The sequence below is a fragment of the Gymnogyps californianus genome, chromosome 3 (assembly GCF_018139145.2).
Source record: "Gymnogyps californianus isolate 813 chromosome 3, ASM1813914v2, whole genome shotgun sequence".
Taxonomy (NCBI): domain Eukaryota; kingdom Metazoa; phylum Chordata; class Aves; order Accipitriformes; family Cathartidae; genus Gymnogyps; species Gymnogyps californianus.
The window spans coordinates 98647524-98669811 of record NC_059473.1 but is presented as its reverse complement, the minus strand read 5'-3'; the positions used below and the strand labels follow the sequence as shown (position 1 = coordinate 98669811).

Below are 22288 nucleotides of genomic sequence, written 5' to 3'. Positions count from 1 at the left end.
CATACCTGGTGTTTAAGAGAGACTTAATTTAGAATGCAAAGACAGAGTATGCTTGGCCTGTACATCAGCTAAGAAACACTCAGGGTTTCTAGTGGTATATGCAATTTGTGATTGCCTCTGCTTGAGGTAGTTTTTAGATAAGATGATAGAGACATGCTGATGCAGTTGGATATCTCCACTAAACTATTTTGCTCTGTTCCGATAAGAAAATAATACAACAGGAACTGAAGTCATTTTTTGCCTCTTTCACAGACAAACTAAACAATGAGAAACCTTAAAGATGTACAGTATCTCTCATCCAGATATTAGTCTTCCTTCCCCTCTAAGATTAGTTTGAAAGGATATGCTTAGTTTGAGATCTCAGTTTCTTTCCTTAGCAAGTGATCATTCTGTTTATCTTTTAATTTTGGAAGGTCATTTAGAACTGCTAGAGATGTAATGAAAAAGTAGTAAATGGGGACAAGATAAAAATCTGCCATATCAGATCCTACAGCAAGTTTATTTCATACCAGTATTTGTTGGAATTTGAAGCGATATTATGACATACCTAACTTAATTAAACTAATTCAACAACTGAAGAAATGATTTTTTTAAGCTAGAAGACTCAGACTGAAAAAGAAAATGATGTTGAGAGCATGAAGAGATTTTATGGTAAACATAATGTGGGAGAAATTCTGGAAGTCATGTTTAACTGACATACTTTTTGTCTTTAACAAGGTTGTTTTTAGTGATGGATCACTTAATAATGAAAGATTTTGGTTGGGTTACTTCTATGAGTACCTTTTGTTGCAGCGGGGGGTCTGATTGAAACAAATCAGTCTCAAAAGTGTAAGAGAAATGTACTTTATTTAAGGAATTGAGGAGAATGCTATCTATACCTTTAGCTTTTCTTGATGGTCAGTTCTCATTGCGCCCATGCTCCTGTATCCTGCTATGCTCTGTGCTGTAGCAGTCTCAGTACATGCCCTGATGCTCCAGGAGCCAGCAGGTGGGAGAAGATTGACGTCTGTCCAGCCTGAACCTGGCTGGGACTTCCTCCGCTGTCATTTGCTCCTTTGCCTCGTTCGTGAACGCTCCTCTTCTCACTGGTTCTCCATACATGAGACTTTTCATATTCTGTTGCTTATGATTAACTACCCAGTGAGAAAACACTTTTGAATTATTGTGCGATGGGAGTACGCTTGGTATGTGCACTTTTGCTGTGAGTGATGCCAAGCCACTGGCCTTTAGGGTTCAAGTGGAGGACACAGCTGTGTTCCAGGGGAACAATACATTCCTCCTCGGAGCTGTTAAGAGTTATCTTTGGAAATAAGCGGCCATGAAAAACTTAACTGTGTTTTCGCCTATACCTCTGGCTATTTTTCCTGGTGTTCAAAGTGTTTCAAATGCAAAATAAACCATTCAAAATTCATGCACTTTAGGCATTGTGTAAGGGAAATTTTTTTTTTTTGTTGCAACTGTTTCTAACAATTGACTGTTTAGCAAGAAGTGTATCTTCCGTTGTCAGTCCCGCAGATTCTACACTTCATGTGATAGTTAATCTAGTAATGCTAGAAATAATTTTCTAAACTTGATACTGTACAAGTTACACAAAGAATTGAACAGTGTAAGCAAAATTTTGATTTTTAATTATCCCACTTTGATGGGGTAACCTCTCTATTTTAAAAATAGTAGAACAAATTCTTTAATTTTAGATTTTGTGGTGGTAGGATTTTTGTGCAAAACCACTTTGTTTATATCCTTACAATGACTTTTTGATACAAAATTTGTATAGAACTTATACTTGATCATAGACTTGTGCTCCAGAAATAAAGCTTTCAATAAAATTCCTCTTGAATTTTCTCTAATAGCTAGTTAGGTGTCGTTGAAGGTGGCTTTGGCCATTGCATGTATAGTTGCTTTGACAGTTGGCTATTTTGCAGTGCTTTTAGTGTTCTGAATGGCTGCATGGTAGTCTTGCAAAACTGTAGGTATTCTTTTATCATCACATTGCTGAAGACATTCAGCAATGAGTGATTTTTGTAGCAAGAGCTAACGTTCTGCTCGAGCTTTGCTACTTAACACTTCATGAACTGGTCAGCACTGCTTTGGTAACAGCAATGTTTGAGTAACAGTTGTATAAATGTTGCCCTCCTATCCAGAAAAAAACTTGAGCTATATTATTGTAAATGTGTTCAAAGCCCCTGCCACTAATTTTGGGTACAGAAGGTTTCTTACAGTAATTCATGGGTGTTCTATTGCAGTGTCATTGGCACTTCTTAGTGTCAGGGTTCACCATCGTTTTATCCTGTGTCTGTTACTCTTGTGCTCCTGTGATGCTAATATGAAAAAAACCTGTCATTACAGGAAGATGTTTTAAAGTACTGGAATGGGGCATTTATAATTATTTTCTTACTTTGAGCTACTGCAGCTCTTGTAGTTTATCCTGTGTAGTATCAGATTGTTGTAACTACATGGCATAATAAAAATAGATTATACAGTGCAGCATAGCACTTCCTCCGTTAGTTTGCTGCTTTATTTGTTGCCAGATTTGGAAATTCTTCTGACAACTGCAAAAAGAATGTGGACTGCTATAGGTGCTAGTTGGCATGGTGTATATGTAGATGCACTGCATTGCTTGATAAAAATAGTCCATTTTTTGGTGAGGGAGCTTTCAAATTATAACATACTTGCTGCTCTAAGACTGTTGCCTACTTACTAGATGCACCTGATTTGGCCTGACTTTCCTTCTTGCTGGCTGTTTGGTCAGTAGGACGTTGTGTATTAGACTGTTTTGTCATGGTTAGTGCATAGATACTGTAAAGACACCGTGCTCTGCAAAGACATAGTGCCATACCTGACCATTGTTTTCTTCTGAGCTGCCCTATGGGAGAAGGAAGAAACACTTGTCATGTTTTTAAAAAAACAAACCAAAATGAAACGTTTTTCATGCTCACCTGTAGTTTTTGTGAATTTGTGAAATGAAATAAATTGCATAAATAGGGTTGAAATTGTGGCAGAGCTCTTACATGCGTATGGCTAGGATTTTCCCTGTTGATTGCTAAAACAGAAATGTCCCATTAACGTGTATAAGGAAGCATACTTACTGTTCTAGTAAGCATGAGTAGGTACTGGATTTATTTAGTGGCAGGTTGCTGGAATAGGGATCTAGAAAGTAATTCAAGCACAACAAACTCTGAATCTCACTTGTCCTTTTCCTTTAATTAATGTGTTCATTCAAAAAAAAAAAAAAATCCTGTCTAGTGTGTGGGAGGAGGAGGATGAAGGAAGGAGCAGGAGAGAATGTATGTCCTTATTCTGTTTCCAGAAGCTTGAATAGCTTTGTGTGTGCCAAAACTGGTCTCCCAGACCTTCCTGTATGTCAAATTAAGCCAGGCACTACTGCATTACTCCATTTTCCTTGCCTCCATGACCATATTTATTATAATTATCTCTCTGTACTCAAAGTATATGCTTATGCTAAACTTCTGAAGAAACATTTTGCTGACTTTTTTTCCTATTCTGTTGTGTAGTTACACGTTCTTATTAGTTGAATCTCTGCTGCAATAGTTGCATTTCTGTTATATCGCAAAGAAGTGATCTAGAAAATAGGGAATCCCTTCTTGTAAAACGTAGGTGCCATCTTTGAATACAGTTCCTTAAGTTTTACCTAAATTTCTTCAAAACTGAAGTTTCTAAAAGGCTCCTGGCCCTTTTGAAGCCAGCTCAGAATTCTCATATACTTGATTGAGGTCAGATTTACATAGAAAATTTCTGTAATTTTATTGAATGTAATGATAGGTGAAAAATAATAGAGATAAGGCCTTGCAGCTTAAAAATAGTTGCTTGCTATGAAGTACTTGGTAGTTCCTCTATGAACGGAAATACAGTCTGTCTCAATTTTGGGCCTAGTATGGCAGGCTCCTGAGCCTTGTCAGCTCCATTGATGTTAGTGGAAGCTGACCTCACCTTTTTACATTTAAAGGTGAAGAAAGATGTGCGCTCACAGTGCTGCTAACCAGGTTTGCTTGTTCTTGATTTCCCCCTCCCTCTGGTGTCCCACCCCCTTGGGTTGGTTAAGGTTTAAACAAATTTTAGAAAGGTGTTTTAGTTACCCTTGCTATATACACCTTGTAGAAGTGGAAGCACTCTGATCCTGATAGTGGAGTTTATATAAACTTAGCATGGGATTTCTTTTAAAAATAATCAGTTAGAGAATTGATTTTCAGATATGCAGTGGGCCATATGAAGCCATAAGCTGATTTTTTTTTCTTTTTTTTGTTACAATTCTAAAAGACCTTAAGCGTTCTTTATAAAACACAACAGCCAAAACAATTTGCTGGTGTCTTAGGTGTTTTACAATTTGTAGCTTATTTTCTTATGGTATTTTTCTTGTCTTTCTATAGGGCTGAAAGACACACAGGAGTCTTCATGGATATAGTTGATACATTTAACCATTTAATTCCTACTGAACACTTAGATGATGCCCTATTTCTAGGATCCAACCTGGAGAATGAAGTCTGTGAGGATTTTAGTACAAGTCAAAATGTCTTAGAGGATTCGCTGAAGAACATGCTCAGCGATAAGGATCCTATGCTAGGATCTGCAAGTGCCCAGTTCTGTTTGCCTGTTTTGGATAGCAATGATCCCAATTTCCAGATGCCTTGTTCAACAGGTAAATCTTACAATTTTTTAAGATTACAATTTAAAATACAGTTATACTCAAGTACCAACCCTTTTTCGTAATGTAGAAATAATAATTTGGGATTTCTGTCTCCTTCCTGCCCTTTTTGTTGCGCTGCTTACATGCCTGGCATGTAAACTATGTGCAGTTCTCTTTAATTTTGTCGGGTAACAATAGAGGAAGGCTCCTAATCTGGATTGGAAGTAATTTAGGCTTTGTCTTGAGTACGTGTAAATTATTCCCAATTAAAGTCGTGATTTGTTTAGTGTAAGTACTGTGCCTGATCAGTGAAGTTGCTAGTTGTCTTAAAAAAATGTAGTAATTCTGGATTAGCAGTAGGAGCATGAGAGTTGTACAAATTACTGCTCTGACCTTAGGGTTATTCTGTTAGTGCTAGGCCTTCTAGTACTGAGCTGATAACAGATTCTGAGTGTTTTGCTTCAGTTGGCTTCAAACAAAAGCCTGGAATGATAATACAGTTCTTTTCTTACTGTTTGGAAACACCTGATTTGGAACTAATTTAGAGCGAAGTTTTAAGTAAAAATAATCTTAGGAGTTGTGGAGTAGTTTTGGAAGATCAAAAAGAAAGAAAGGGTGATCCAGTCCCTAAAATTATTTATATTGATGAGTAGTTGGAATAATTACACTGAATTTGGTATAAGAGACAAAAATATACTCTATGCTTAATGGGTTTTTTATTTGACTGGAAGTTTAAAAAAAATTTTTAGGTTCATTGCTGAAAAATGTTGTAGATTATTGCAGATAACTGATTATATCAACATTTAATTTTTTTTCTAGTAACTTTTATGAACTGTTTTTGAAAATCTTGATAATTTCCTGATGTATGTATTTAGTTTCTACTAACAGACTAAATTCTCACCTTCACTAAATTAAGCGGTATTACAGTATGGAAAACTGTAAATCAAAGGTGATATTAACTGAGGCAATGAAAAAGTGAACTACAAAGCCAAAACAAGATATTTGATCTTTTTACTGCTTTAGTAGAACATTGAGGCCATCCTTAATGTTTTTGTTTGTTCTTGCTGTAGTCCGTATCCTTATCTGCTTTTGTCTGTAACCCACCAAACAAAATTGTATTGCTCTTAACGTGCATAAGACTGTACAATGTACGCAACTAAACCAAATTCCTCCTCTCTAAATTTTTTATTTCATTCCAGTAAAACAGTGATGCAGATTCTTGTTTCACACTGTATCCTGTGCATCCTCTGGTAAACCTATACTGCATTTAAAATTTTTGAATTAACTCATAGGGTACAGCTGGATATTTTGGAAGTTATGGGGAGACTTTTGGGTTTTTTGTGGCACATTTCTCCTAAAAGTGATCAGCAGTGCAATAATTAATACTATTGATACTTAAAGATCACAATTAATTTTTAAGGTCCATTAAAATAAGTGAGCGAACTCATTTACTTGGGGGCTAACATTTCAGGCTGTCTGCAGACTAAGGGAATCAAAACTGATTTGATTTATGCTGAGTTAATGAATTTAATGTTTTGTTTTTAAATCTGAAAGCAAGAGCAGAGCCACATTTCAGTAAGTAAATTAAAACATGCAATTTGCAATTAATGTAGTAGGTATCCAAAAGGACATGAAATGTTCTTGCTGTTGCTTGTTCTTTGTAGGTCTTGATAAGAACTGTCCTTATTCTGAGATGGTAGGACCACAATATATATTTATAGGGTTTTTTTTTAGTTGAGAGTAACGATTATCAGTTTGAAGCAAGGTTTCTTTGCTTGTCTTTCTTCTTTGAGTATTCATATAGCTCATGATTTATTTGATTTGTCTGAGACTGTTGGAGATCTAACACAGCTTATGTAGTCTGCTGGTAAGAATGCAGTCATGCAAGATGATAGTACCCTTGGTAAGAATTACCCATACAGAGGCTGTTTTTTCCAGACAGTATGCATGAAAGCTCATCTCTACACCAACATCAATTTGTCTAAAAAAGAAAAAAACATAACTCTCCCCACAAAACTTGCCTTACATCCTTAGAGCTACCACACCATTGGTGTGTCATACAGAATGATAGTTTGCTGTATTGTGATCCTTCCAGTTCTTTTTCCCCTCCTCTTTGTAGGATCTCACTGTGAATTTATTCTGTAGTGCATTAAGCACTATGGTAACAGAATGGTTGGTTATTGGCTCTTCTCTTAACTTTTCACTAGGGTTAGGAGTGTACCTAGAAAAATGTATTTTCAGTAAGGTTTTACTAGGTTTATGTACATTTGTTGTTATCTATTTATGTTAAGCAGGGCAAGACCTAGGAAATGCTGAAATGGTAGACGGTGGTGTTTCTTAAACTCTTGATTTCATTCCTGAAAAAAAGAGTTAATTTTTTCCAGAGGCACAAATTTATTTACCACAATTTATGTTAGACCTTCAAACAGTATTTTGCAGAACCCGTGCCTAGACCATGGAACACTTTAAGAAAAGGAGCAAAATGCTCATGGAAATCAGTTCAGAGAGCCAGCAAAGGACAGATTTATCATGCTTGCTGCTCCATGAATAACTGGAACGTACTCTGTTCTGTCCAGTTTTTAAAGTGGTGAAGATTTCATGCTACAGCTTATTTGATTGCTTTGAGCAAGCTGAAGAGATAAAGGTAAAAGTAGTTGGACTGAGAAGGTGATTTGGCTAAAATGGTATTAGGTCTCGTAGATAAAATGGAGGAGCAGAAGGCATGGCTCACTAATACTTCTTTGAAAGCCTGGTTTGAGCAGAGTTCAAGAGTTTTTGCAAACGTATGCACAAAACAAGATACTATCTTTATATGCCTTCAACCCAAAGAACTTGTACTGTGTTCTAAATATGAAATTTCTTATGTGAACATGAGTACGTGTGAGTGGCAGAAGCTTTGAGAAAGGCTTGTTTCAGGCCTGCTTGCCCACATACCAGATTTCTCAGCATCATGACAACATTTTCTCTGCTTTACTTCGGATATGAGGTCTTTTTGTCTAAGAACCCCTTCTCTCTTGCTCTTAAGTTGGTTTTGAGTATGGGTTTGTTTTCTGTACTTTTTCTTACTGCTACATTGACATTAGTTCTTGTTGGGTGTTGTTTACAGGCCTGATCCAAAGTTATTACTCATCAACATTGCATCTGTTTTGCTCAGCTTTAGGGTTTATATTGCACATCATTCACCATAAACTAAGCTTTTTGTTAATACTGAGCTCTTTTTATGATGAGTTACCAGTTATCTGAGTGTATGTGATGGATACTGGTAGCAATTGGTTGTATGTCCTTTAAACAGTTCAAGCACTTGTCTATAAGACAGAAACATACAGATTTTTGTGAGTTTAAGTTTGATTTCCAATCACTGCTTGTTAGAGACATCTACCCAGAAAATACAACTTTTGTAAGTTGGATTATAAATGCTTCTCTTGGGGAGTATGGTAGCATAGAATGGCTTAGGTTGGAAGGGACCTTTAAAGGTCATCTAGTCCAACCCCTCCTGCAGTGAGCAGGGACATCTTCAACTAGAGCAGGTTGCTCAGAGCCCCGTCCAGCCTGACCTTGAATGTTTCCAGGGATGGGGCATCTACCACCTCTCTGGGCAACCTGTTCCAGTGTTTCACCACCCTTATCATAAAAAATTTCTTCCTTATACCTAGTCTGAATCTACCCTCTTTTAGTTTAAAACCATTACCCCTTGTCCTATCGCTACAGGCCCTGGTAAAAAGTTTGTCCCCATCTCTCTTATAAGCGCCCTTTAAGTATTGAAAGGCTGCAGTAAAGTCTTCCCGGAGCCTTCTCTTCTCCAGGGTAAACAACTCCAACTCTCTGAGCCTTTCTTCATAGGAAAGGTGTTCCATCCCTCTGATCATTTTTGTGGCCCTCCTCTGGACCTGCTCCAACAGGTCCGTGTCTTTCTTGTACTGAGCATCTCATAGTCAGCAGTACTGGTGTATGACAAATAGCAAGGAGCATGAGAATGGATGTCTGTTGCCTATCTGTTGATAGGAAGAACTATATCAGTACCAGTAGAGCAATCTCGTGTTCATGTCTTGGCCTGAATCCAGTTGGTGCTGGATCTAAATGGTTTCTTCAGTTAGATGACATTGTTGGTCTTTGTCTGCTCTGTGAGCTTGCTCTGTAATTGCCGCTGAGTGATAGAATGGGGTTGTCTTGTTCAGTTTTGATTGAGCAGTTCTATGTTTGGAGAAAGCAGGAAGATTCTTTGCAGGTGATCCAGGTAATGGCTTTCAGCAGAGGTAGAAGTAACTCTTTATGATCCTCTCACAAGCTGGAAAGGGTATGGGTCAAATTAACAGATGTTATGATGAAATCCTTTTAGGAATTGTTTGTGAAGAGTGACTGCTAAACTGTAAAGATGTAGTTGGGTTGCTGGTTTGTGGAGTTAGACTGAGCAGATTGCTGCTCTTAGAGCACAGTTAGGAAGTTTGCTGTTATTTCAGTGAATCAAGGTACAAGCTATCCACAGATCTTATTCACTGCAGCTCATAGGAGCTTAGCAGTAATGGAGGCCATTTCGTGTCCTGAAGTAGGTATTAGCAGAAAGACCTAGTGTCAATAGTGGAAGTTGATACAACTGCTCTCTTTGCCAGTTAAAGGACAGAATTTGACAAAATGAGCCTTTTGAGAGTTAAATGAAACCCAAGTTCTTGAAACAATCGGAAGTGTCCCATATCATATTTTAGGTGTCTGTGTGCTTTTGTTCATCAGTGCAGTCAGGTGGCTGTTCTTCCAAGAACTGAATGACCAACACAAGAGGGTAGATTATGTAGAACAGCTCTTGGGTGTCTTTAATGTTTGGGTGGCGTGGGAGGGTGTGGATGTGTGATTTTGGGGTTGCTTTTTTTTTTTTTGGTCCTTTCTGAGCAATTCCTTGATCAGAAGTGGAAACTGTGAAGTTTAGGATATGACGTAACTCTTGAGAGCAACACCTTTTTTCAACTGTGGATGGTACCCTAGTGATAGGTGTTCTGTTCTGTTCTGTTATTTCTTGCTGGAAGACATCCTGGAAGCTTATCCACTAATTCTATAAGCTTGTGAGCATAGCAGGTCAGACTGGTCACATGCCAGTGAACTAGATAACCAGCATTCATACTAAATTGTTATTTCTCAGTATCACGAATTTTGTAGCTTTTCAGCATGTCATTTACTGGGGCAGTTTGATTTATTATACATGTAGTAGAGGGAATGGAATTTGAATTGCATATCATCTGGAGACATTTCTGGATTTCATAATAAAATCAGACTTTTAACCAATTTAGTTTATGGGTATGTTTATCAAATCAAGTATTTCTAATAAATGATGAGGAAGACTGACCCTATAAGAGTCTAACAAAGACTGTTAGGGACATCTTTTTAATTGCCCTTTTTTTTCTGTCCCTCTGGATTCCTGCTGGTACAGTGTTTCCCCCAAGTGCAGTCTGTTCTTTCTAGTTTTAGCCTGTGTTTTCATGAGTACTGTTGAAAGCAGCATTACCTGTGCTAAAATCGTCATCACCTACTGAATCTTTGGAGCCAAAGCAATTGTTCTGACTACAAATACTACTTTTCTTTAGCTAGTGTCCTGTCTGGCTGTGTTAGCCATTTCAGGCTCTTTTCATTAAAGCCAAATGTACACGTATTTTTCCCTCCTGCATATGAATTTTGAATGTAACCTTCAGATTGCAGCCCAAAATTGGGTCTACAGTTCTTTCAGTTTTCTTACCTCTTTATGCTTTCCTTCCTCCAAGCTGTCCATGTGAACAGTTGCACAGTGTCTTGTGACCAAGGTAGTAACTTTCCTGTATAAAATTTAAATTTACTATATTGGTATTATATTGAGAACCTGGAGAATGTTTATTTTGCACACTTTTCTGTTTGTAGGTAACAAACTACCAGTTTTCCCCATTTTAGGTCCTTCTGAAGACTTTAGTTATTTATTCCTCTGGATCAGTTTTATGGATGGAGAGAAGTTGGATGTGTAATAGGATTTGCAAGGCAGTTTATGTATTTACAAATCACAGAGCTCATCTAAAGGCTCTCTTCTTAATAAAATAATTTGATTTAAAATGCTTGGTTTGATGCTGTGTTTTTACTGTATTGTTGAAATTTGTGCTTTACTACTCTTTAATTCCAAAGTAACAGGCTCCTGTGGCTAAAGAACCATAAATCAATAGCTCTGTGATGTACATCTTTTTTTAAAATGGGGATTCAGTCCTCTGTCAAGACACATGCTGTATTAAGTTTATTAATTCTAATTGATTTTCATATGTTTTTATTCTAAAGACAGGAAAAAAACCCTCTTTACAATTAGAGATTAATGGAGAATGGGAGTAAATGTTTAGTGAGTATTTCACATGGTACTTACTGCGATTCTTTTCTTGCACTGGGCAGTCAGTATAAGGTACTCACAGGCAAATTCTCAGTTAAACAGGTTACAGGCTTAGAGGAAAACTTACATAAGAAAACACCAAATTCCAACTGTTTTATGAAAGTTATATCATCAGTGACCTCATTTCTCTTGAAAACATGTATTTTTTTCTAACAAAGAGCATTTTTAATTCTGTTGCTTGAACATATACATTGCAAATGTCAATAGGAAAAAGGTTTTCATATAAAATATACCATCTTCATTTACAGTCTTGAGACTCAGTGATATTTTTTCAGTATCAGTGTATGTTTCATTGTTTTACTAGAGTTTATTAGCTCTTAAGACTTACCTAGACATGTGTTAGTTACTGCTTTAGATTGTTACTGTTCTTTTCATTGAAGCATAATGTTAGGTTTTTGTTATCATCTGCACAGAACATAGTAGAAATTTTAAAACATTCAGCCATTTCCATGTAATTTGTGATGCTTGTAGAATTAAAATATGGCATCTGCTGCGGACTTGTGCAGTCCTGCTGTTAGCATGATTCAGGTGGACGTAGCATTTACAACAACGCAAAGCAGCAGTGACAGTGGAGTTCTGTTCCATGTGGTTAGCTAAGCAAAAGAAAATGAGGGCTAACATCTACAGAAAAGAAGTTTATTTCTACACTTGATTTACCTTGACCACTGTGTCAAAAACCTGAATATTTCTCTCTAATTTTGGCTGAAGATAATCAAGGGAAGACTTATGTTAATAAAAATAAAGATTTATAAATTTCAAAGATTTTGATGATGTTTTTAGGGGTATTTTTGTCTCCTTCCCTCCTCTTCCCCCAGCAAGTAAGGCTTGTTTTCCTCAATTTTACATTGCTGAAAAATTAAAAAACGGTCATGCTTTTGTTTTAACACATGGAAAATTTTCCTTTAAATTTGCAAGTAAATTATTTTTACTGTATGTTATTCTATTATTGTATAACATATATAAAAATGAGTCAGTAGCACAGTAGTTTGGAAATTTAAATACTTTACAAGTAATAGAGAGACTCAGAATATTAAGTTGAAGGCCAGTGGTGCCTCGTCCAGTGTGAATATGTTGAACGTGACTCGTGTTGTCCTTATTTGCAGCTTGTTCAGTTGTACACTTGTTGTACAACTTTATTCAGATATGTTTTTTCTTTATTTTTTCCTTTCTTCTATCTTTTATCGTTCTGTCTTAATTTCTATATTCATTACTGAGATAATCTTTAGATATTTATTACTAAGATCATCTATCTCTCTCTCTTTTTAGTTCTGTCTGGTTTTGCTTTTGTTGGTTTACTTTTCCCAGTGCTGTTTTTCTACCTCCACTCCTCTTTCATAATATTAATTCCCTAGTCTCCTCTGTATCTGTTACTATTCTCTGTCACTTTTTCTCTTCCCAGCAGGGTCTGTGTCGAATGCTCCTCATCCGGGGGCCTCATGGGGCTGTACTAGCCGAGTTATAGCTCAGGTGGTTTGAAATTAGCAAGATTCTGTGCTTCAAATTCCTCTGTAAAATTAAAGCTACAGCACAGAGTCTTGTAAGTATGAAAATACTTTAATTCTAACATTTCAAACTGTCTGTCAATAGTAGACTGAATGTGTCCCTTTTGGTATGAATAAAGAAGGGTGTGTAAATTCAATAACTTGAGCAAGAACATTGTAAAACCCGAGGCTCTGATGGCAGCCCTGAAATCTGCTCCAGAGCTGTTTCAGAAGTTGTCCGAGTAGTTTTTATTTGTCATGTTGTCTTCAGTAGCTTAGTAGTTTAGTTCTACGCTGAAGAAACAGAAGAGGATCTGAAAGGAGTCTCCTTTGTCACAGTCTGTTCCCAAATACCAGTTCCACGTTTTATAGGAACACTCTTTAATGAGAATGCTAATACCGAAGTGCAGAGCTGTTGGGAGGACATAGTCTTTGAGAACACAAGAATGGGCAGCCGGAGTTAGGGTGAGGGTCTATCTCGTTCAGTTTTCCATCTTGGACAATGGCTGCTATTAGATATTTAGGGGAAAATAAAGTCTAACATAAAATGAGTAACGATAACTCGTCAGCTCAAGAAACTCCTAGCTTTCAGCTCCTGGCGGCCATCTAATTATGGAGGTCCAGAGTGCTGATTACCTCATGCCAAGGTCAGCCTTCCTTAAGAGGCTGTTTAAAATCTTTCTAACATTTGAACTTTAAAATTAACAGGTGGTTTGGTTGATTTTTTTTTTTTTTGTTTAAGTTCTTCATAACAGGTGATTGTGAATTGAATTACAGTCTTAATAGACTTGATTATTCATCACTGTTTGGCTTTAGCAGTGTTTAACAACTTCCAATTTTTGTTATTTTAAAACTGTGCTCATTTTTATAATGCCTTCACAAGAGCATTATTTTTTTTAAGTTGCAGTAACATCAGACTTGAAAAGGCGCAGGAATTGACAGATTTTCTGAGACAGTCTAAAAATTCTAACAATTTTTAATTTCTACTAACTTCTTATTTTGATTTCTAAGATAAATTTATTAATTTAAATCAGTTTTAAGTAAGCAATTGTTAGAAATTTTTAGATATCTTATTTCTGTCATGTGAGTTAGTTTATTTTAAAAATGCTTCTAGGTGGGTGCCTGAATAGTGAAAAATAGGCATACTTGGTTGTTTGGAGTCTGTGTTGTATTTGTCAGACCCTCCTACATGTTTTGTAAAATCACTTGGGTGTTTGGCTTGATCTCACAAATTTCACATCCCACAGGGACCAGGATTCATTAATCACACATAGGATCTTGGGATAGGAGAGGCTACCATTGCAGAACCAAACTTAGAGAAAGTGAGGAGAATGGCTGGTACAGTGGCCTGACTGCCTCTTAGGAAACCTATTTTCAGGAGCAACCTCTGGGATCCTTCTCAGGTTAGTGGAGGATAGGAATTCGACAAAGACAATGTTCTCTGACTTTCCTGGGAGACTAGTGCATGCTGCACTCAATGCCCGTCCAAAAAGGGGTTGCAGATGCAGATATGTGATGTGGGTGGGACTTAGAGTTTTAAAATTGTATCCTGTGAGAAAACTGTGATTTTAAACTCTTTGCACTTCTGGATCAGCTCTTTCTGCTGTTTACCTTTCTTCACTTTTTCTTAGGTGGGAAGGGACAGTGAGGGACAGCTGATCCTCTAAGACTGGGGACCTTCCTGTGGCAAAAAAACAATAAAAATGTGAGTCCACCAAAAAGCTATAAGGACTATCTGCAGAAATTTAAGCTTTGGGTGATAGCTTCTTCTACACTGAAACTGCCTCACATGGGAATTTTCTGTCTTGCCTTTTTTCATTTTTTTCCCCTTTTGTTTGTTTTTAGATGGCCAACTTATTTATTTTTCCCTGTCTCTTCCCCTGTCTTTCTCAGCATTACAGCTGCAACATTTTTTGATCATTTTAAGTTTTAGGCTCTTTCTTGTTTGTTTGTTTTTTCCAGTTATTGGTCTTGATGATATTATGGATGAAGAAGGAGTTAAAGAGAGTGGTAACGACACCATTGATGACGATGAGCTTGTTTTACCGAACAGGAATTTGAGGAGCCGTTGTGAAGAAACATCAGTCACATCACCAAGAAAATCACCGCGTTTAATGGCACAAGGTGATCATTCAATAGATACGCATGTTTGCACATTTGAAGTCAATTAAATTTTTATAATCCCACGCCCCTCAACATTTATAAACTTTAAGTAAAGCTTTGCTATTCCGTTGTGTGAATTCAAGTACAGACGCTTCCTTTTTTTTATACACTGCAGCTAGAAGTTGGCATCCATAGAGTACTCAGTTTGAATTCCTCTCTGATAAATATTTGGTGTCTTCCTGTGGTGGAAGGTCCTTAATGGCCTGTGGTCCTTAAACTAATTTTTGAGATTTTGATCCTTTTACCTGCATCAGATTAGCACTGTGGTTCTTCACCAACAAAAGCGTGTTGTATTTACAAACAGCATTGGAATATTAGGTTAGCATGTCTCTTTATTTCCAATTAAAATTTTAATTCTATTTAGTTTTATTTGTGTGTTTTCTTTTTGTTTTAAATTAGGTTATAATAATGGTAGTCAAAGTCTTTCATCAAAATATCTCAATATGCTTAATAAGTATTTTAATCAAATATTTAAATTGTGTGTGGTAGCTAATCGATTATGGTTAGGGTTTTTCTAACTTGTTGAACTGGTGGAGTTATTGACAGCTCTGCTTTTTTCCCCCGATAGAGTAGGCTGAGTTAAAAAGATAAAATTACTTAATAGAGAAGTCAGAATTTAAATAAGAGCCTATGGTACAAAGCTGGTGAATACGCTTTTTAAAAAGGCACTGGAATGGTTTCTTGTTTAGAAAATGTAAGAGATGTTGTCAAGTGAGAATGTGACTGGATCTCAGATTCATATACTGTGTTCTCTAAAAGCTTTGTAAACTTCACAGCTATACTTCTAATCACAATATAACTTGTGCAATTTTTACTTGAGGTAGAAAAAGTTGAGTGGTAGAAACGTAGAGTGGGTTTCGATTGTCTTTTTATCATCGCTTCTGTTTTATATATACACTATTCAGAACTTTCATAGCCATTAGAATAATGAGATTTTACATCCAGACTGTGGCAATGTAAAATTGAAATGCAAGTAATTTATAACTTTTTAAAGTAGACAGCTGGGTTTTTTTTGGGGGGCGGGGGGAGGGCATTGGGTTTGGTTTTTTGTTTGTTTTTTTTGTGGTGGGTTTTTTTAAGTTTAGTAAAAAACTAAGTTTTAAGTTCTCTTTGTGTCCAGTAAGCTAAATCAGGCTAAATCAGTTCTATTCTAGGTAAGTCTTGTATTTGTGAAGAGGAGGACACAGTATAGCTAAGACATTTTCTTTTTCTCTTCCTAGAACCAGTACGGAGTTTGCGACAGAGCACGCTAGCTAAGCGTTCGAATGTTGCACCTCTTGTTAATACCAAGAAATCATCTGTAAAAAGTGGATCTGCTCCAAAAACTGGACAGAAACAAGAGAGAAGTCCAGCTAAAGAGACAGATGTTGCTGCACCCTTGAAAATAGAGCAGCCTAAAGAGGTTAGGCGTAGTACAAGACGATCAGGACAGACAGAAGGAACGGCAGCAGCAGTAACAGCATCCCAAAGTAATACAAAATGTCTTCCTGGTCCCGAAGAGGTGAACGAAATAAAGTCTGAAACCCTTGAGCAGGCAAAAGTTGAGGAAGCATCCCAAGAGTTAAGTTGTGCTAATTTAGCAGGAACCTGTTCTCTTTCTCCTGGCGAAACAAAGGAAATAACAGAGGTTGCAAAGAAGACTGAATCTGGGAATGTTGAGTCAGTTTGTTCAGTATCTGCAGATACTGAAATTACTGCAATTCAAAATGAAGCAAATGATGTGAATGATTCAGTGGGCTCTGAAACTTCGTCAGAGGAAAAGGCTGAAAATAAAACAGAGGAATCGGAGAAGAAAACAGAAGAGCATGATCGAAGTGGGGTAACTGGAAAAGCTAATGATCCATCTAGTGCTTGCATGAATCCAAGTGAGATTTGTGAGAGCTTTTCAAATTTGTCCAGCTCTGTAGAAGAGGGGGTTGATTGTAGTTTAGGTTCCCACAACGTGGAAGTTCCTGACGAAAATACATTGTCAGTAAAGGAACGTGTCACAGAACCTGTAGATGATAAGGGAGTGGAGAAAACTGTAACTTCATCTGAGAAACTATTGGACAGTACAGAGTTTGATAGTAAAGACTTGAAAAGCAAAGAGTTTACTTCTGCTGACCCAGGAAATAGTATTTTAGAAAGCACTATTCTTGACCAAACAAGCCAAAATGTACAGCAGCAGATCAGCAGTACTAAAGTAGAAGGCCCTGAGGCATCAAAATTTCAGGATGATGATAAACAGCTTAGCATTTCATCAAAATGTGAAAAGAACGTTAGGCCCCGGCATAGTAAATCTATAATACAGAATAAGCAAAATCTGACTGCAGGTACTCGACAGAAATCAGGTACAGTGCAACAAGAAATAATGCGTTCAAGAACAAGAGCTGGTCTTACTGTTTCAGGTCTTCACAGTCCATCTTCAGCAAGTCTGAAGCGGAATGCAGATGAGCAAGAGAGTCATCAGCATCCAAATAACCCAGTTAAAATTAGGAAGAAACAATCTGATCTGAGTTTGAAAGCAAAGAGCTGTGTTTCGGGGGTGACCGTAAAAAAGCAGACCAATACAATGCTGAAGAAAATACCCCGAGTTCAGGCTTCTGGGCAAGTACAGAAGTTATTAATTCAAAGAGCAAGTGAGAAATCTCCTACTCATCAAAGCTATTCTAAAGATACCCACCACTCTGTGCACTCATTATCAGGGCATGTTTCAAATCTTGGTCAGAAGCAAGCCCAGGGTCAGAAACACCAGCTTGCGACTGTGCTAAAAACAAATAGCTCCTCAAAGGAAGAGGCAGAGACAAAAGATCCCCCTGTTGTAGAACATCTGAAAGAGGATGATAAAGAAAAAAACAAATCAAAAAGAATTGATAAGAATCTCCAGCCTCGCCAGAGAAGAAGTAGCAAAAGTCTTTCACTTGATGAACCTCCGTTGTTCATTCCAGATAACATTTCAACTGTTAAACGGGAAGGCTTGGAACATACCTCTGCTAGTGAAAGCAAATATGTTTGGGTGCCCAACAAGCAGTGTGGCTTTTGCAAAAAGCCACATGGCAACAGGTGTGTGTGGCTTTGTGTCTGAGGATTTTATTATTAGTCTCAGAAGATAATTTTTTTCCTCTCTTACCAAATGTTTCATACTGCTGGTGCCAAAACAAAAACACATAGCCTTATAATGGAAGCCTGTCTGTTATACTGTCAATTAATTTCCTTTGCACTCATACACTTTTTTTTGTGTCTTTTAAATAGAGCATTAGAAACTAGTTTGGCCAAAAATTTTTACTAGAAGTGTTTTTATTATGTGAATACATTTTTTTGATGAATGTGTAATTCTGCTATGCTGTTAAAATCTGTACTTTAAACTTGACTTTTTTTTCATAGAAAAGAAATAAGACTAAGATGTCTGTTCCAGATTGTCATTTCCTTCTCTCCAGAGACCTCTTAAGTTGAAGGATCACCATCAACCAAAAAAATCAAATAGTTGTTTACATGTGAACTTTTATCTGGTAGAACTGTGATTGTAATATCTAGAGAGTCAGAGGTTTTTTTTTTTTAATTTGTATAATCATTGCTGTGAGGCTTTCATGTAACAGGAGTAATGGAGTAGTTGGGGGGCGGGGTAGGAGGAACGTCGGTCTCAAAAAACCCTATAAAACTTCATGTGGGCATATCTGAAATTGCCTTTAACTAAACCTAATAATGAGGTTGCATCTGAAGTTGATGATGTCCCCCTGCGACAAAAGTTAATCTTCTACTGCGTAAGTGAACTGAAAAAGGCCATTGAGTTTCTACTAATGAACTATCAATCCAAGAATAAGAATTCCTTTATCACCACTTCTTATTTTCTGGATTTAGTATTGAAGTATGTTTTCATAGTTGCAGTTCTACCTGCCAGCCTCTCTTTTTAATCTCAAATTGAAGACATTTCTGATTAGTCCTTTGCTTATGTGAGAGAAACTTTTATTAGTAATTTTCAGTGAGTGTGCTTTAGAACTCCATATATCAGAGTGAAATATGGAACAGTTACCTTTGGTGCCTGAGGTTTTTATAGCATTTGTTTGTATCTAAGAAGAGCCCTTGTGAGTTTTATTGACTTATTATATCATATTTGAAAAATACATAAAATTCATTTACTGTGCAGCTACAGTAACTGCATCAATGTGGCCTATTAAAAGAATTAACACTAGGTTTGTTTTGTGTGGTTGGTGAGAATTAACTGATTGAAGGGGCACTTAAACTTAGTTCGTGTGTGTTTTGTTTTTTAAAAAAATCCTTTTATTGTTAGGACTGTCCCTTTACCATTTGTGCCTCTATAATAGTGTTTAATTTTATGCAGTTTGCATTTCCTTAGTTTTTCTCTCATGTATTAACACAATGGTAGAAGTACATGGGTAGCCTGTATTTCAATGAATTTTTTAAATTCAGAAAGGCTGCTTCATGATACGAAAATGCTTCTGTGGATATTTTTAAAGCAAAATATGCATATTTGGGGTTTAAACTGCTTGATATCTGTTAAAAATTCAGCTTTGAGTTGAACTTGTCCTGTTTTCTTTGTATTTTTGCTAACATTTTAAACATTCTATGGGTTTCTTGTTCTGAATGTCTTGTTAGAGTTCAGAAAGTCTTGATTTTTAATACTAAGTGGATCTAACCGGTACTGGGAAGATACAGCAGTGAGGCAGAACTAAATCTGCTTATTTTAGTTTATAAAGTCAAAGTAATGCTACAGAAGATATCCCATATCAATGCATAATATGTGTTAAATGCAACAAACCAATTTTGCATTGCCAGCTCTTTCTGCTGCTAGAAGAATAGTATAATGTATGAATCACCAGCTGAGGTCAGATTGAGAGAGCCCATGAGTTGCCACAGATGGTGATTACTGGTATCCTCAACTTCGTAATGTCAGTCTTGTTCAGATTTTTTTTTAATATGTCTGGTACAAAACTGTTGACACAACCAGCAGTTTCATCGTGAAAAGATCAGATTTGCTAAATGTAGAAAGATATTTAGTGCATAAACACAGAATTTTTGTATATAGAATGTGACTGAGACACACTAGTGGAGTGAGGAAGCTTGCAGTATTGAGCCCCATGCTTAATAACAGAAGACTTAAGACTGTCAGTCCAGCACTTTATCATCACTACTCTAAAAAAATGTTTTAATTTGTTCAAATTACTTTCATTTTGTAGTTATATGCTACAAATAAAAACTCAGACCTTTCAGATTCGCTTGATGTCATTAAGATACAAGAGGAAGCAAAACTCGTATCTCGAGTGCCTTGGCATTTTGTACTTTTTGAATTATTGGTGCAAGAGCAAGAAAATATTTTCAGCACAGTGCAAAAGAAAAAAAAATCATGAATTTCACTTTTATCACTTGGAAAAACATCAAAACTATCGAAATTTGACTATAGTGAAAAGGTTTTTTTCATTCACTTTGTGGATTGCTTTTCAAGGAATTTTTGTTTCTGTTTTGTAACAGCCTAGCTGGTCAGCCTGTTTCCTTTTTTCTCTGTTCATTGTATAGGAGAAAAGGAGAAAGTGTGAGACACAAATATTGTCAAATGACAGTAAGCTCAACAAATGTCAGACGCAGAGCTAAGATCTGAAACAACATCTGTGTTTATATCCTGCTCTATGGTTATTTAAAGTTTGGAAATTTTTGTCAATGCTGTGGTACGAATTACTTGTAGAAAAAGAAGTTGAACTGAAGTTGCAGCCCTGAGTTGGGAAATAACATGCATAAGAGCTTTGCAGTACATCATGTTAACGAAACACATTTATAATTCAGGCTGCAAAATAGTAGTCACTTGAACCTTTTTGTATTGCCTACAATAAATGCAAAGCCACTAACTTGTTGCTAATGTAATACTAAGCTTGGAAAATTGATTCAGTTTGAAGATAATGTGTGGAGATTGTTTCATCAGCTTTGTTTGTGTACAGAATCCCCAAAAGGGGATGCTTACGTAGGCCGTTCACAGCCCCAGAGTAATCTTACTGTGCCTGCTAGAAGAACAGTAGAAGAAGGATGGTACTTGTATGTTGTTTTATTTCAGAGTCAGCACCTGACAAATGGAGTCAATTTATATCTTTAGGAGTACATGCAATAATTTGCTGACCACATGCAAAATCAAGGTATTCTTACCTTGCACTGCAGATACAGTGGATTTGGCTGGGAGAGGAGGAATCCTTTTTTACAAACATGTGACTTGCATGATCAAAAAAGTTTACAAGTTATAATGTGTCTTGCTTTATAAGAGGCGTGTCTGTTTTTTTCTGTTAATAGATTGTCATTCTTTGGCACTTGAGCTTTGAACAATGACTATTCATACTCTGTTTTCCACTTGTCTTGATGCTTATAAGCTGGAACCAACATAGCTGTTTTGTATATCTTTGTTACCCAGAGAGTGGGTGGTCAATGTTTGGCTTTAGGACTAATTGTTTCAGTCTGTTTGCTTGATATATTGTGTTGATTCCCATTCAGAGATTTACCTTTGCAAGATAACTAAAAAATAATTGTTCTTTCGTATGAGAACTAAACCCTATGTTTCTGGGCAAGTCAGACAACTACGATGTAACTTTTTGTACTTAGTAATTTTCGGCACATCTGAAACAGTTTGGGTTTTTTTCAGTGCAAAGTTTGAATTATTGTTGTTACTCATTATAGTATTGCTTTCAACTTGTTTGACTTTGCCATTGTGTTCCCATATTGCTGTCAGATGTTTTCTCACCAGCTAATAACATAAATCATACCCATAAATTTTCATTCATCTATAGATGAAACTTATGTATGTGTATGGATATGCATATCACATAGAAGAATGTTACAGACTGTAGTTACTACCTCAGCTTCTTAATGAGTTCAAGTGATGTTGAAAATACTAAGCTTTGTCACAAACAATAGTTATTTTTCCTGAAGACAGATTGAAGATCTTTAAAGATAGTTGAAGAAAAAAATAGTATTTAATTTCTTGGCATAGAGCTAGATGAAGATGGTAGCTCTGCAGACATTGAGAAATCTGCTAATATAAGATTTCTTCTTATATGCATCATATGCGTCCTTCTGCTGTAAGGGCTCATATTATAAATTTCTCCAGTTTTCACTGTAGATGCTCAAGATGCAGGCTGGAGGGCTGAACTCATTCCTTTCTTGTACAGATAGACAAAACCTAGCCGATGTTTTGCAGATTGTCTCCCTTGTCTTCACTCTGTCATCTTTAGTAGAAGTTCCACCAATTTCTGATTAATAATTCGTAGTATGTAACTTGAGATACTCTGTTTCTAAGCAAATTTTCTAGAAAGCATTATATCGTGAGGGAAGTTTGTAGCTTTAATTTGTTGCTAGTGACTTCCTCTTTTGATTTCTACAATTCTAGTAAGGTTTTTTAAATAGGCTGTGGGAGCATGGGTGTTCTGTTTTGTTGTTGTTTTGTGGGGGTTTTTCTCTGTTTGTTTTTGTTTTGTTGTTGCTTGGGATTTGATCATACGGTTTGTGTGGTCAGACACAAACTGGCCTTCTTAGAGGTCACAGAAAAATTAAATGATGCAGGACCAGAGTTTTACTTAGGGTCTTCTTTTTCCCACATTTCAACTCTGCTTTAATATAGAGGAAAAGTTAGTAATATTGTAAAAA

At 36.6% G+C, this 22288-nt stretch overlaps 1 protein-coding gene across 5 annotated transcripts in view; it reads left to right on the top strand.

The window, feature by feature from the left end:
- The window catches only part of PHF3 (PHD finger protein 3), a 52472-nt gene that overhangs the window by 5552 nt on the left and 24632 nt on the right, over positions 1–22288 (top strand). The window contains exons 1-5 of one of the 5 annotated variants that reach the window (XM_050895168.1): positions 4599–4654; positions 13756–13911; positions 14140–14213; positions 14471–14632; positions 15892–17713. In XM_050895168.1, coding sequence (XP_050751125.1) covers positions 14491–14632; positions 15892–17713 — 1964 coding nt within the window. In that variant the 5' untranslated portion in view covers positions 4599–4654; positions 13756–13911; positions 14140–14213; positions 14471–14490. Of the gene's footprint in view, positions 1–4385; positions 4655–13755; positions 13912–14139; positions 14214–14470; positions 14633–15891; positions 17714–22288 lie in introns of those variants that run through there. The other 4 variants (XM_050895169.1, XM_050895167.1, XM_050895165.1 and 1 more) reach the window with 4 other exon arrangements.